General features: G+C 36.2%; 1 protein-coding gene across 2 annotated transcripts in view; it reads right to left on the minus strand.

Annotated features, from left to right (window-relative positions):
* Nucleotides 1-16,179, minus strand: part of LOC145691537 (protein unc-93 homolog A-like) — a 274,095-nt gene that overhangs the window by 20,792 nt on the left and 237,124 nt on the right. For both annotated transcript variants that reach the window (XM_081766948.1, XM_081766947.1), the window contains exon 3: nucleotides 2,666-3,736. In XM_081766948.1, coding sequence (XP_081623074.1) covers nucleotides 2,666-3,736 — 1,071 coding nt within the window. The remainder of the gene's footprint in view (nucleotides 1-2,665; nucleotides 3,737-16,179) is intronic.

Raw genomic sequence — 16,179 nt, forward strand, 5'->3', positions numbered from 1 at the left:
AAAAATGCTTTGAGTTGCAATATGGTTCCTATAAGGATTAATCAATTGTAACTAATTTAATTCATTTTACCGGTTTCACATAGTTACGAATAATTTATGGGTTGATGTAATACATATGTACTCGTACATTTCAGAAGCTTTTGACTCCGTAAATCATAAAAAAATTATTAGCAAGTTATCAAATACAGTAGGACGTCGATAATCCGAACGTCAAAAATCCGAACGCGGTCCCTAAGAAGGTTTTTACATTTTGTCTTAGCGTTAGCGATAAACAAATAATAGGATTGTTCGTCGGCGTTGTGTGAAGTCAGTGTCAAAACCTCATTCATATGTAATTGTTTGTCATACATATTTTTATTTTTATTTTCCCTTAGGCTTATTTAAGTTTTAAGTTTGAGTTACAAGAACAGTGTAATTTAGTGTACGAGCAGGTTCTTCAGAAACATTAAATGTAAGTAGCTTTACGTACAGTATTGTAATTACTGTATGTACAGTATAACCACTGTATCGATAAAAGAGCATACCGTACAGTATTTTTAAGCCTAAATGACATTTTCTTGGTCATTTTCAAAAATCCGAACAATTTGAAAATCCTAACTACCTGTGGTATCAATTAGTTGGAATTTTTGACTTCATACTGTAGTGGCTTATCTCCAATATCTGTGCGGATTTACACTCAAACATGCTACTTTATTCAGTTATGTAATATCTACCAACTGGTATATAACTCCGAAGGTGATTCATATTTGTTACCTTTGGGCAAACTGTTTTCCACTATGTTCTATATTTGTAGAATTTCACAGTTGGTATTTTGTAACAATATCTAATTTAAAACAATATAATTAAAATCATAAAGTAATAATATAGTATAAGAGGTTTCAGCTACTCTTTCCGCTGAAACTGTGAAGACTGTGGCGTCACTACTCAAGGAAGTTGGGTACTACGAACTACTAAAAGCAAAAACGAATCAAAATCATTCAGAGCGCGTGAGTCTGATAGAATTACCCAATGATATACTTAGTTACTGCCAGTAGGAGACGATGCAGTTAGTTACAACTCTAGCCGGTAGTGTCGCAGGGTCACTTTTGTTGCATTGTGGGAACGATTTGAATTTCCATTAGGGATATAGGGAGTGGATCATCAGGGTAATCAGTGATTAAAATTTAATTCATTTAAATTATAAAGGCGAATATGTAACGTTTATTCAGCCAAAAATTGCCACATCTGAAAATAATAATAATAATAATAATAATAATAATAATAATAATAATAATAATAATAATAATAATAATAATAAAAATTTATACTAATCGTTAGTGCTTGCTTTCAGGGCCTTTCACAAGACCATAAATACCGTAAGACAGGGTTACTTTGCACCAGATGTAAGGAATTTTAAAGAAAATCGTATGTAACTTACAAACGTAATGATTTAGAACATTATATTTTAAACATATAATAGCTACATATATGAGGAAAACATTCGTGCAAGTGCATTACTAAACATTCAGTATGACCATGGTTATTGAGATATAAACTTTGGTGCAAAGTTACCACATATGTGGAGATGGTTTGCACAACATACAAAAAAGTACGTTCAACATACAAACATAATGTTCCTGTGCAATGTTTTTCCTCCAGTATTTACACATTTTATTTCCTACACAAAACTATATGCAGTTTACAAATATTAATATTAGAATGATAGTACTGGTACTAGTATTTAGTATGAATTATCGATATTTGTAAAGAAAATTATGTATTTTCTGGTATCGGCACAGGAAGCACATTCTGATAATTTAGCATATATCCAATAAAAATGCCAACTAAAAAAAAAAAACAAAACAAAAAAAAAAAAAAAAACCTCGTGAACTTATTTGCCATCGTTGACTTTTATGTCCAAAAATATCATCCCAACCGTAATTAGTGAAAGACTCACGCTGAAGCTTACCGAAATTGTAGGATTTCTTTTTAACAAAAAATTCTAATGTTAATCATTCCTATGCATATAAGCTTCAAGCCCCCCCCCCCCCCCCCCCCGATTCCCAAAAGTCTAGAGACTTCTAAAAAGACGAAGCCTTTCTGAGTGAAGCCCCTCTCAAACTATTTTTCTGGATCCGCCACTGTTTGTAATTTATTTTCCAACAACAAATCCATTCCAGCATCTATCCAAATAAGAAATTTACCTAAAAATAGAAGGGAGGAGGTGCCAGTAGTAATAATTTCCTATTTAAGGGTTTTTTTTTTCGGACCAGTGCAAAGTAACCCCGATTAGAGGCTGAAACCGCCTTCTAACAGTTTTATTTTTTCTATGACTTTAAAACTAAAACGTTTCACATTTCAATTTTAACTATTGCTTCGAAGTCCCATTATACACAGTAGTATTCTATGAAACTGACTTAACTTTGACGGAAATTCTTTACAACAACAAACCCTCCGGGTAATTAGAACTGATGTTAACCGCCAACATTATAGCCGAAATACAGTTAGATGTTCTATACTACGGTGGCAGTTAAAACTTTCTCTTTACAGTTCATGGTTTTACTGACAGAAGACTGTGAAACTCTTTCTATATTTTATACAAAGTTACCCCTGAAGTGCAAGTCTTACGGTATTTATTTTTCTATCTTATACATTATATGATTATTACATCTACTGCACTACATACCTTTGAAAAATCGGCGAACATGAAAGCCTGTTCTAATCCAATGAATATCAACAATGGCGCAATCAACTGAAGCTTTGGGTCTCTGAAAGACCCACCCACTGAGCGAAGAAGAACCAATCCAGTTGGACGCTCCAGAGGATCTTGATAAACATGCAGTTTTATGCGATCCAAGAAGGCAATTGTAATGGCTACCCCCATCACACAGCATCCCAGGTATATGCTCACAAGCATAACAAAAGTTTTACAAGGTAAAGTAGTGAGATACCGCCCCGCGGTTGAATTAACTGGTGTCGCAAATACTGGACAAGTGTCTCCGCCACAAAGACGACTTCCATCTCCTTCATCACGATTAAACATGTTGTCCATTTCAATAGGTTCGTTTGTGAACTCGGATTTCAGATCTGGATCTAGAGTGTACCAAAGAATCAACGAAGTAACCACGTTTCCCAGAAGCAAACTAATGTTATTGGCTAAATGAAAGTTTCTGGCAAACTTAAACAAGATGGCTTCCCGCACAGATTCGGTTACAAAAGCGAACTTCGACACTACAGTCATAAGGAAAGTCGTTTGAGCACTGGCTAATGGACCTAAAAATAAGCCTAACAGGAGATATCCCGGTACCAATGTATACGGTGCTGGATAGAAATGAAGTCCAAAGAACAAACTGAACATGGCGTATGACAAAATGATACTCCAGTTCGGTGTTAGCTTCTGGACAATAGATGGTGCCAATAGGGATGACAGAGCACCCGCACCATAACAACATGCAAGCAACGCTGTCCCAGTGGCTTCTTGCTGGAAAATGAATGACTGCAATGCTAGCATTGGCAAGTATGCTGTGGAGACAGTGACGTGTCCAAGGCAGAAAACAACAAAATTCTTCACCAGTGTTCTTTCTGAGTACACAGGTCCAAACTGGGACGGAGTAGTGCGCACAAATGAGATGAGGCGTCGCACAGAGGCACCACCGGAACTGGAGAAGGAATCTCTTCTTCTGGTGCTGTTGGTTGTCCTTGAACTGAAGCTCCGGGTTGACTTGGCAGATCGGCTGGACATCGGCGAGTAGGTGACCTATCGAAATAGAACAAGATGAGGGAAGGATTAGTCGAAAATAATTTTTTTAATGAAATTATTAGTAGTAATGTACAGGGCTAGCATAAATGATTCATTCATTTTTAAAAGGCTACAGTTTCAACAACCTCGACAAATGCTCAATATGCGCCCCTTTGATGACACGACATACGTCCAGATGATACTAGAGCTCATTCCACACATTTTGTAGCATAGTCCGGTCAATTGTTTGCACTGCAGCACTGATGCGTTCTTTGAGCTCGAGTAAGGATTGCGGTAGTGGATGTACATAAACAAGGTCCTTAACGTACTCCCACAGGAAGAAGTCGCAGGGCATTAAATCAGGAGATCTGGGAGGCCACGTGCTTTTCCCTTTTACACAAGCAACCAGTGTCCTTGACGATACCACCGCAAAATGCTTTGTTTACATGGCGGTTCTTTTCCGTGGTCTCTTCTGAAAGGGCGTTGCATAGCTATAGCAGACGAATATCTGGCATATTCAAGCACACAAAATATTTTTTTCTTGCTTTCCTTCCATTTTCGACAGGTATTAACCTCTTACTGCCACACTCGATCGGAAAGATAATGGACTCGTGCTGCCTTACAGTACAAACGTGGTAGTTTATGTTTTTTTTTTTTTCATATATCTTTCATGTATGTGTACTTGTGATACTTTTGAAAATATAGCTTCTTCAAAACGAATGAATCATTTATGTTAACCCTGTATTATGATATAGATAAGACATATGAGATAGATAAACCAAAAAATAGCAATAATAAAAAAGTTTGTTTTTGTGAAAGTTTGTAAGAATATGGGTAGGCAACAAGTATTTTCTTCTGGGTTTCTTCACCCAACTTCAAAACGAAATCCAAAATACAAACGTATAATAAAAATCAGTACAAACTCACCGTAAGGCACAAGTTGTAAGAAACTATTTGCATCGGTGAATACGATGATAGTTCTTTCATTGTACATATTTGAATTACTTTAAATAATATGAAACTATTTAGAAACTATTAGAAATGAAGATACGGTTATACAGGGTGGAGCAGAGCAATTTGCTTATTTAGAAATTCAATTAAAAAAAAGTAATTGATATATATATTTAATTCTTTGACCAGCATCAAGTACAACATTTAAATTTTAGGTTTACACAGTATCAAAGATGATATCTGGCAGATGGCGTCCATTAATCGAACTTGGAAGTTTCGTTCAACTCTTTCTAGCATATCGACAGGTAAATAGTTTGACGAATGTTGTTCTTCAGCCGAGCCAGAGTCTTACGATGATCATTGTAAACAAGTGATTTTAGATAGTCCCATAACAAATAGTAGCAGGGACCTAAGTCAGGAGACCGTGCTTCAGTTTCTCGAGCAACAAAATTGCATGGATTATGTTCCTGTGCCGCAGCCAATTTGTAGGGATGAAATTTTAGCTCTTCATGAAGGATTCGCCTCACAGAACAAGCAGACAAACAACAGCAGCTGCATACTTGAGGGCAGATCGCTGAGGGAATTGCAAAACAGAAAACCTTACCATTTCAATAGTTTGGGGTGACCTTATTGTTCGTGAAAGCCCAGGCTTTTTTAGTTCAGATCACCAGTTTCCCTGAAATTGTTTACCCTTGAAAATATCGACTGCCGGTCAGGAACATGATCACGGAGCGCAATATTGGAATGGGTACGGATGCACGTTATGTGGCGATGATTGAACGACCATTAGAAAAGTATGCCTCGACAGAAAACGTGCGCTCCACCTTCGTTCACTCCATGATGCTAACAAAACCAAGCGGAGCTTCAACTTTACGCCTCACCCTCTCGAATGTGCCTACCTCGACCCTCCTCGGAGCAACCATTGCTTCAGGGCACCAAATTCAAATAAGCAAGTTACTCTGCCCCACCCTGTTCTACACACGATTAGGAAAAGTAGTTTATTTACTGAACATTACCGAACCCGTGCTTGTGGGACATCATATATTTATATTAGCGTAAAATTGTGTTTCAAATTATTTGGCTACATAAAGGATCAGAAAAAGAATTATTTCTTCTACTTAGTACACAAACTACTATTGAATAACAAACTCTACGCAGTCGATGAATATCTAAGCATCTCACTGTGTAGCTTTGAAAAATAATATAAAGGAAAGACTATCTATCCTGAAACGTCCTTCAAACTTTTATATTGAAAATCACATTCATTTTGTTTACGAAATTAAAGGAAGTTACAATATTTAAAAATGTGATTTCATTCAAAGCGCTATGGTAATTAGTGTGGGAGCTGTAATTAAAAACAAAAAAAATGCAGCTTTCCTTGGAGAGTTTCTACAGAGAGTATAAAAATCACATTTCAAAGTAAGTCGATTTTTTTACTTTACCGTTTGAAAAAAGAATATTTTACTGATAGCAGAAACTAGTATATATATATATACAGGGTCGCCCATTTTAATCTTTCCACGGAAATATCTCAGAAACGGTTGAACATAAATGGACCAAACAAAAACTCAAATAGGAAATGCCATGGGGCACATCAAATGGTGGTGTCGTGGTACCCTCCAGGGCTCAACTTTAAAATTTTAAACGGAAACATGGGGTGATTGATATCTTGTTCGATAGATCTTTAAAAAGTAAACAGCGTTGTTGTAAAAGATTTTTCATATGGGTCACCATATTCAAAATGGCCACCAAGACATTGTGTCTGAATCAGATAAAACATCCAGTACCACTAATATGAAAACAGTTGAACGTAAATGAACAAGATGATGGGGGTGCTGTCGAATGTTTTCTCTATTCATACTGAATTGTACTCCTAGTTCCTCACATGTCTGGCCACTGTCGCCTCTCTTGCTGCCTGAAGATATTCATTTTGTACCTGTGTTGGTCTTCCGGCACGTGGTGCGTCTTCAAGTTTTTTGTCGCCGTTCTCTAACGACACTCTCACCAAAAACCTGCAGAGGCGTTTGACCCCAGTTTGAACTCGTACAGCCACGGTCTGTAGAGGTCCCATGTTTACTCTGTCCTTACGCAAGTTCACGGAGTAACCGAACTGCAACAACCAGATAGTATGTTAGATATACCCACACCAACAACTGACCTTCTCCTTGTCTCCATTCGCATTGAACTCACTGTGTGAAGGCCAAATGAACACAGACCCCCGCAAAAAGAGATAGAACTTTCTTGGTTACCTTCATAGTTAAAAGGTGTTTGGCTATCGGTTTTTGGAGCACTACAACTCTGTTATCGTTTTTCGGAATAAAATAGCTATGAAGTTCTATCGAAAAGTTTCTTCAACTAATCTAATAAAAATAAAATAAAACAGTTTGTTGGTGTGTTTGTCTGTCTGTATGCGGCTTGGGGACCAAATGAGTGGACCGAGAATTACCAAATTTTGGTCCAGGCCTTAGACCAAGACGAAGCGTTTTTCTCAAAATTCGAGACAAAAGGGTCTGAGGGGGGAGGGGCGTTTACCGGGACATGTAAAAGTAGTAGAAAATGACCGATATTAATGTCGATTTCATAGTTTTTGCGGTCGCTGAGATCAATGGTGAAACTTTGATCAAATTAACTTCCAAATTCACCCCATTCGGCTGTGGGTCGGGGGTCCCTGGGGGGGGGGGGTTGCGAAACATGTAAAAATAATCCAAAATGACCGATATTAGTGTCAAATTCATAGTTTTCGTAATCATTGAGATCAATGGTGACACTTCCATTAGCGATTACTTTCAAATTCAGCTACCATTTGTATACGGGCCGGGGATTACTTGCGGGACGGGGGGATGGGGGTTACCGAGACTTGTAAAAATAATCCAGTTGTGTTTACATAGATATTTTATCTGACCCATGTGAAGAATGAGTATTTCAGCTAGTATGAAATAAAATAAATTTTCTCTTTTTCTTTGCAGAAAGTTTATTTTACAAGGAAAATCTATATATATATCTACAGCTGTATCTATCTATAGCTACGTAACCACACTAATTAAATATACAAAGAGTGGATGTTGCAGAGACAGCCATGCAGTGGGAATAATCAACAGAATTTGTTTCGTAAATAATAAAGTTTGACCTTTCCTGATACAACACAAAGTTTTTGCTAGAAACAAAGTGTTTTTCCTAGAATTAAATACGTACAATATTGAATTTCTAGCAATTTGTACGTATGGTTTCATTTGCCAATGTATTTTGAAATGAATACAGTTTCAAAGTAAAAAGTTGTCCTGGATAATTAAGTATTGTTTTTGTTTCTGATTGAATTTATTGTACCTACGAAACATCAAACTTTTCTAAACTGAAAATACTGGTGCAAGAAGTACCTCTTGCTTTATCTACTTTTCACATAGATACGCCTACAAGAGAAAGAATTATTTTTAACTTGAAACCAAGTTCATCTTGTAAAGAGATTTTAAATTTCTTGAAATACTAACGCTTTGGTCTCAGAACAAGTGTAAAGACGTTATTTTGTCTAAGAAATATTTGCATTTCTGTACTGGTTGTTACATTTGATATACGAGGGCAATTCGAAAAAGAAAAACGCTGTTTAGTTATCAGTGACATACACTTGCAGATAGAGAACTTTCATTATACACATTAGAAAAGTACGACATTACATATTCACCATTCAAATTGAAGCACTTGTCATAACATTTTACAAGGTTTGAAATTCCTTCTGCAAACAAATCTTCCGCCTGGGAATGAAGCCACCCGCTAACAGCATTGTGAAGCGCATTGTCATTGTCGAAGCGGTACGAGGCAAGCCACTGTTTCATGTATTTAAAGAGGTGCAGCTGAGTTCATTGCCTGCACGAGTTCGTTGCTAACTACAGATGGGTGTCCAGAACATGTGACATCATTCACGTACGATACCTTCACTCATCATTTTGTCCGTAAACACCACAGAGTTCGTGATTAATCACAGCTGCCGTAAGTTTTTTTCGCACTTAAAAATCGTATTTTTACGGCCCGCACTTCACATTTGATAGGCTTTTCTATTGGAGCATTCATTTTCAGTTGTTATACCGGACAAATGAACTGCAACACAACCTTTTCTTTCCACTGCACACAGTGTCACAGGACTGACGTCTCTCTTCCTGGCCATTTCTCGCAGATGCGCAAACGGAGATCTTTTTTTCCGAATTGCCCTCATAATTTACATAACACAAAGCAAGCTTCTGATGCATATGTTCCCTAGCAAAACTATACTTTAAGAAAAATAATGTGTATTTGAGGTACACAAGATTATACAATCAAGTACCTCAACACCTGACGAAAATCGAGAACAAGAGAAAAGTCTACACTGGAGTAGTTAATTAGCATTTCTAACTATCTAGAAAATTAGTTGTAAACTCCTTATTTATACGTTGTATACATTCTTTGTTACTATTATTTTCACATTGTGTCAAAATTATAATTTGATTGTACAGTATTAGCATTTTTTGTCATTTATAATTAGAAACAGGAACTTTCCTGTGTACTTGGTCTTCTGTAACCACTATAATCCCCCTCAAAAAAAAAAGCTACGATTACTTTCGCTGAAATACTTCATCAGATAGGAGAGAGAGAGAGAGAGAGAGAGAGAGAGACTTAAATAAAATCATTCCGTTTAACGTCTCATGATTATGTCCTTTAGGCTAAGGGAAACAATGATTAAAGGAAAGTGAATAATGATGGAAAAATTTTTGAAATGAGAAAGTGGGAGAAAACGGGAGTACCCCGAGAAAAAACATGGACAGGATGTTGTGCACTACAAACTTACTTGGCTGGTGATTGAACTAGGGACCCCACGCACCAGAGATAAGCGCTCTGCTACTGAGCCACTGTGCTCCCAAAGGTGACAAAGTATGAATGAAAAGAAAGAAAAAAAAGAAAGAACATAGGAAAAGGTGACAAACACTGAAGTGAACTCTCCAACATGACTCTCACCTGATAATTGTAAGTTTTTCCTATTCTCTATTTTTATTTTTTATTTTTCTTAACTTTCTACTTCTTTCCTCACTATCTGTTGAAACATTCAGCGAAAGTGTTCAGTGCACTTTTTAGTATTGTGATTACATTCTTTTCTAAGCAGTTTAATGTACCATGATTATGCCTGTTAGGCTAAGGGAGATGTACGATTAAAGCAAGTGAATGATGACGAAAGGGAAGGACATAGACTGAAAGTATTTGAGAACAAGATCCTGAGACGAATATTCGGACCCAAGAGGAACGGGAATGGGGAATGGCGGAAACTTCATAACGAGGAACTACATAATTTATATGGTCTACCCAACATTGTTAGGGTCGTCAAGTCTAGGAGGCTTAGGTGGGCGGGTCATGTAGCTAGAATGGAAGAAAGTAGAAATGCTTTCAAAGTCTTGACTGGAAGACCAATTGGAAAACGACCATTAGGAAGACCTAGGCGCAGATGGGAGGACAATATTAAGATGGATCTCGCAGAGATTGGAATACAAAGTAGAAACTGGATGCAGTTAGCTAAGGATAGAAGTCAGTGGAGAGCTTTTGTGAACGCGACATTGAACCTCCGGGTTCCATAGGCCATAGAGTTAGTTAGTTAGTTAGTTAGAATGATGACGAAAGCATTAGTGGAATGAGAGTGAGGGAGGAGTGACGGAGTATCCCGAGAAAAACCCACGGACATGATGTTGTCCTCCACAAAGTTACTACCAAGGATTCCGCTACCAGAGGTAAACGCTCTGTCACTGAGCCACCGTACCCGCATTTGTTTTAATGATAGATCATCGCTTCTGTAAAGGATGGATGTTCTTAATAAGATAATCCTTTACATCAACAGAATCGCATATGTATTTCTGGTCATTTTTTTTTCTAGATTTCGAGCGAACTTTACGTACAGTTTGTCCATTTTAATCTATTTACGAAAAATTTGCTTAGCAGTAGATTTAATATGATCAAGAAGAGGAAAACAAAAGTTATGAACTACTAAAGAAAAGATGAAGATCATCTGGTGAAGGATGTATAGAAATTGTGTTATTTATGGAGTAAAATAATCAGGGCCTTACCTTATGTAAGTGTGACAAATACAATAGCCATTTGAGTTATGCTTCGGGCAGGGAGATCCTTTCGTAAAAGTAGATTTCACGTTTATGATTATATTACTATACTATTGATTAAAATTTATATATATATATATATATATATATATATATATATATATATATATATATATATATATATATATATATATATATATATATATATATATATATATATATATATATATAAAACTCGGGGAGGGGGAGGGGGTACCTGTGCAATAAAAAAAATAGGCCCTTCAGGAAAAGAAGAAGTTTACTATTTATGGACTCTTGGAATTCCAAATGTTTACACTTGATGAATCATCGTTTTATTAGACATTTCTACAATTGTACTATTAATTTCGTGAGGTGCACTCGTAACGTGAACGATTCAAGATAACTCTGTGATGGATACCTGAACACAGTGGAACGTTGTTGCAAAGTTCACGTGTAGCAGATTTAAATTTGTAGTGAATTAAAGTCGAAGCCTAAGGTATAGGGTATATTCAACAAAATAAAACACTATGAATCTAAAAGTTTTTGCCGATAATTATTGGCAAGTAGTGTATTTTCTTTTCTTTCTTGTCTGTTTCTTTACTTGTTTGATTTGAGTTAGCGTCCCACGACTATGCACTAACGCTAAAGGAAACTGCGAGGATGAGATGGATGCAGGGCCGGCCCTAGGCAATTTACCGCCCCGTGCAATGGAATCATTTGCCCTTCCCCTTTCTCCAGAAAGAACAAGTCTTATACAAGCCATGATTTTAAGTATGCTACCTTATCATGAACAACGAAGGGGAGGGAAATTGCACTCGCACTCAGAAAGGCCTAAACACTAGAAATACGATCTCCTTGTGTCTGTTTTTTCTTTCTTTATATAATAATATATATGTTAGTGAAAGATAAAGCAAACACGCCTGTAGAAAAAATGGTAATCCTTTTTATAGAATTCCATATCGAGCTTCAATCTCAATATATCAATTTGCAATTCTAGTGCAACTAGCTCTTTTATCTTTATTTTTTGATTTTCTTTCTACATCTGTTTATTTTTTTAAAAAAAATTATATTCACCTTCAATGATAAAAATAACTTGTTTGTGACAGAGACAAGACTAGTTTTCATATCAAAACTATGATAAGTAAATGGAACAGGTGTTTGCTACTGTTCGAGAATTGAATTCTTGTATTTGACAACAATCAAGTAATTCATGCTGGGATTTGTTTGATCATTTGCATTTTGTTTAGAAATGCTAATGTGACCTTAAACTAATGCGACCTAAACATGATTTATGAATGTAGTATTCAAATAGAAGACCAGCTCAGTAAATTTAATTATCATCATCATGAAGTCTGTTTCCAACAAGAAATACTTATTTTAAATAATATAGTCATGACAGATTTTGCCGCTTCTCGAAACTTGTCACTCCGTGCAAATGCACGTATTGCATATATAGTAGGACAGGCCTGGATGGATAACAATAATGAAATAAAATTAGGAGGAAACGGGAGACGCCCGAGAAAACACACGAACAGTGTTTGTCCACTACAAAATTCACCTGGCGCGGTATTGGATTGAACCAGAGACCTTGCGCACAAGAGTAAATACTGCCTTATATTATACAGTAGAATCTGCGTATTATGAAGTTGATTGTTATATTTTTTATTATTGTTATTACTTTCGCTTTGTTTTAAATATTTAGTGCGATGTTACTATTATTGATATAGAGAGGTCAAACTTGGCTCAAAATGATTTATTCATAATGGATGCGGAATTCTAACTTATATCACTGACCACACAATTTACTTTCATTTCAGGTCCCGCAAATCGCGGAAACGACTCTGAATACAACGACCAATAAGATATAAGATCCTCAATCGCTTTGGAAGAAAAACGTAAACTTTGACCGAAAATATCGACACAAATTTAATGAAAGGATTGATGGAAGCATATGTGGCGTTTTATGGATGTGAACTGTGGACTATACATGAAGAACAGAAATATAGGGTCGAAATCTTCAAAATAAGTTGTCAAAGAAGCATGAAGAATATTAGATAGATGCAGTGGCGTATTTAGTATTTTATTTCGAGGGGGGCGTATTTAGGTATGCAGAACACGCCGATGCAGAGAGGCAATTGGCCACCTGAGTTTGTGAATTAAATATATTTTAATTTATGCATAAATTGAAGTTTTAATGGTAAGAATTATAGACTGGTGAACCTTATGTGATATGATATACACAAAAATTTAGCAGTGAATTTAACCTTTTACTCTATTCATAGAAGAAAAACGAAGCATCCTCTTGGTCTACCTAATTTTCCGGGCTACTTCCCCCCCCCCTCTTGGCTTTCTTTAATTGAAACATTTACCTTTCTTTATAACTAAACGATGTAAATAACTCTTTGTTATAATATCTAAAGTCCCATTATGTTGATATCCGTGCAAAGTTGGTGTGGAACGCCAGTTTCGCTTATCAGCTCCTCTTAGTTTTGGTGTTACTGACGACAGCCGACTTGAAACACAACTAATATGATAGGAGAAACGAAAGAAAGTAACAACTAAGAAAAAGAAACAGAAGAGTAGAATGGACAAAAGAAAGAAAAAAAAAAGAACGCAGTTATTACATGGAATGAAATTTGACAAATACAATATTATTTCTGAACAAAGAGCATAAGAAAATGGAAAATTAATGAAATTCTTAGAAATGGTATGAAGGATTATTGTTGTACGTGGAATGCGAAAAACTAACCAATTTATTTCGGGGGGAGAGGAGGCTTGGGCCAGATAGCCCCCCCGTTAAATACGCCACTAGATAGATGAATAAGTATCGAATGAAAGAGTGTCTTAAATAGGAAGCAGAAAAGGTAGTGTACTAAAGAAGATTTCGAAAAATAAGGTAGAATGGTTGCATATATTATGAGATAATGGAGGAATTACCTATTGGGTTGGAAAATATAGTAGAAGTGAGAAAAGTACTCACAGGAAGGCCGGTGATATAATATACGAACCAAATAACACAAAATGTAGGGTACAGGAACTATAAGAAAGTAAAAAAAAAAGTCTAGCTCAGGGTAGAGTATTATGGAAAGTTGCATCAAACCAATCAAGAAATTGAAGACCCAAAGAAAAGAAGAAGAAGAAAAAGATCCTTTTTTAAATGTAAAATATAAAAACAGAAATAGCTTAATTCTGTCTAAGGGCAATCACTTGCATATAGAAGTCACTGGAAGTATGCGAGAATTCTGCCCTTTTGAACTAAGCAAGGAAGCTATATTGGCCAGAGTGTGGCTTTATTTGATATATCCCTTTGGCATAGCATTACTGAAGCCAATTCTGTTATTACCGAAACTAGATGGCCTGCATCTCGCTTCCTTTTGTACAGTCGCCGTAGACCGCATCAGCTTTTGGCGAAGCCGCGATGCACAAATTCCATATATGAGGAAAATCCAAAACATGCGATTATTGATCCTACATTGAACTATCTACGATTAAATTCCTCAGCTTGAGTGGATTGTTACAGCAGTGTTTCTAACTATTTTGAGTGCATCAATTCAAGTAAATTGTCTTGTTTTATTCTGCCTTTCTTTCTCCTCCCATTCTTTATTATTGGAATGTTACTCAAATAATGCTATTGGAAGCTAGATGCAAATATAAAATATGTCGAATTATAACTATTTCATCACCTATGGCTACGGAAACAGTTACATGTATTTCTTTTTAATGTCAGCTGAAAGAATTCAAAACTAACTACTGAAAAAAGAAAAAAATCCAATGAAGTCATTTCAAATTACAGTACAGATTTAATACAGGGTGTTTCAAAATGAATATCAGGGATTTAAGGCATAAGATTGGGGACTTCTCACAAGTAGCTGAACTAAAATATTGGTGTACCTCAGGGCTCTGTTTTAGGACCTTTAATTTTCATTCTAATGATAAATGATCTACCATTAAGTATTGAAGCAAATTCTATCGTGTAGAGTGAAAGCCTCCTTTTTGGCCTAAAGAACGCACCATAAAAAGTTTCAATAGCATAATTAGAGAAGCTGTAGCTCCGGCATATCTGTTGATTTTTGCTTCTGAGGCGTAAAAAGTGTCAAAATTTCATGTGTATGATGACAGATAATTTTTCTTTTCCTTTTTAAATAGAAGTCAGCGACTTCAGGATTTCACTGTACCTTGTCAACACATCAAGAATTTTTTAGGTGACTTGAACCCATATGGCAGTAATGGTGCTAGATACCAAAAAAATTGAAATTCGGTTAGGGATTTTTTAGTAAATTTTCACCCCTACATTTTCCTGAATAATTTTCTTGTTAGTAGATTACAAATGACAATGAGTCAAGAGAATTGAAAAATGAAATGAAATCTTTGAGTTTTACGCCCCTCGGGTATGCCGGTTAGGCTAAAGGAGACGGTGATGATGAGTAATAAATGAAATGGTGGAATGAAGAAAGTGGGAGGGAACGGGAGAACCCCGAGAAAACCCACGCACACGGTGTTTGTCCACCACAAAATTCACTTGGCGGGGGCGGGGATCGAGCCCGGGACCCCAAGCACCAGAGGTGAACGCTCTACCACTGAGACACCGCGACCCTCTAGAGAATTGAAGAAATGGGTTCTGCCCAGTGAGTAATAAAAGTTTTGGATTGGATTGAAGTGTAGCGTTCGCCTCATCAGTGAGGCTAAATGAATATGGACTTACATGTTAAGAGCCTGATTTACTAAAAATAATACAAAATTTGCCATTTTTCTTCTGCTTGTTTTCCATAAGTGAAAGAAGATAATGAAATGCAACTTACCACGATCATAAATGTTATTCTACAACAGAAAACATGAACCTCAAGAATTTTCTTTGTTACCATCCATAGGAATAATAGTTGTACTTAGCTTGTAAAAAACAAAATAGTTTAAACATACAGTTATTAAAATTAAATAATAATGATATTTAAAAAGTAGTTCACAGGATACCAAAATAATATGATACGTAATCAAATGCAGTTGAGTTCGTTCCTCTAGTCGCTGCCTTAACTTATATTTTGGGTAGAATTGTTATTCTGGCAACACTGTAATTTATATGGATGGCAACATTGAAAATTCTTCAGGTTCACATTTTCTGTTGTAAAATAACATTATCTATGATTGTGGTAAGTTGTATTCCATTATCTCCTTTTACTTATGAAAAAAAAAAAGAAAAATGGTAAATTTTGTATTATTTTCAGTAAGTCAAGCTCTTAACGTGGGATTTGGACTACACTAGTTTTGATCAAGAACCCATCCCGGGTCTCCTGTGCCAAAGGTAGTTATTTGATTACCTTATAACAACGAAGGAGTTCTGTCCATAACTTGGACGCCCTCTCGCTGATATGATTGATATGCTGATTGATGTAAAAGTCTGCTGAGAAATGTATATCTAAATTGGATATT

The sequence above is a fragment of the Thermobia domestica genome, chromosome 8 (assembly GCF_964235325.1).
Source record: "Thermobia domestica chromosome 8, izTheDome1.hap1.1, whole genome shotgun sequence".
Classification (NCBI taxonomy): domain Eukaryota; kingdom Metazoa; phylum Arthropoda; class Insecta; order Zygentoma; family Lepismatidae; genus Thermobia; species Thermobia domestica.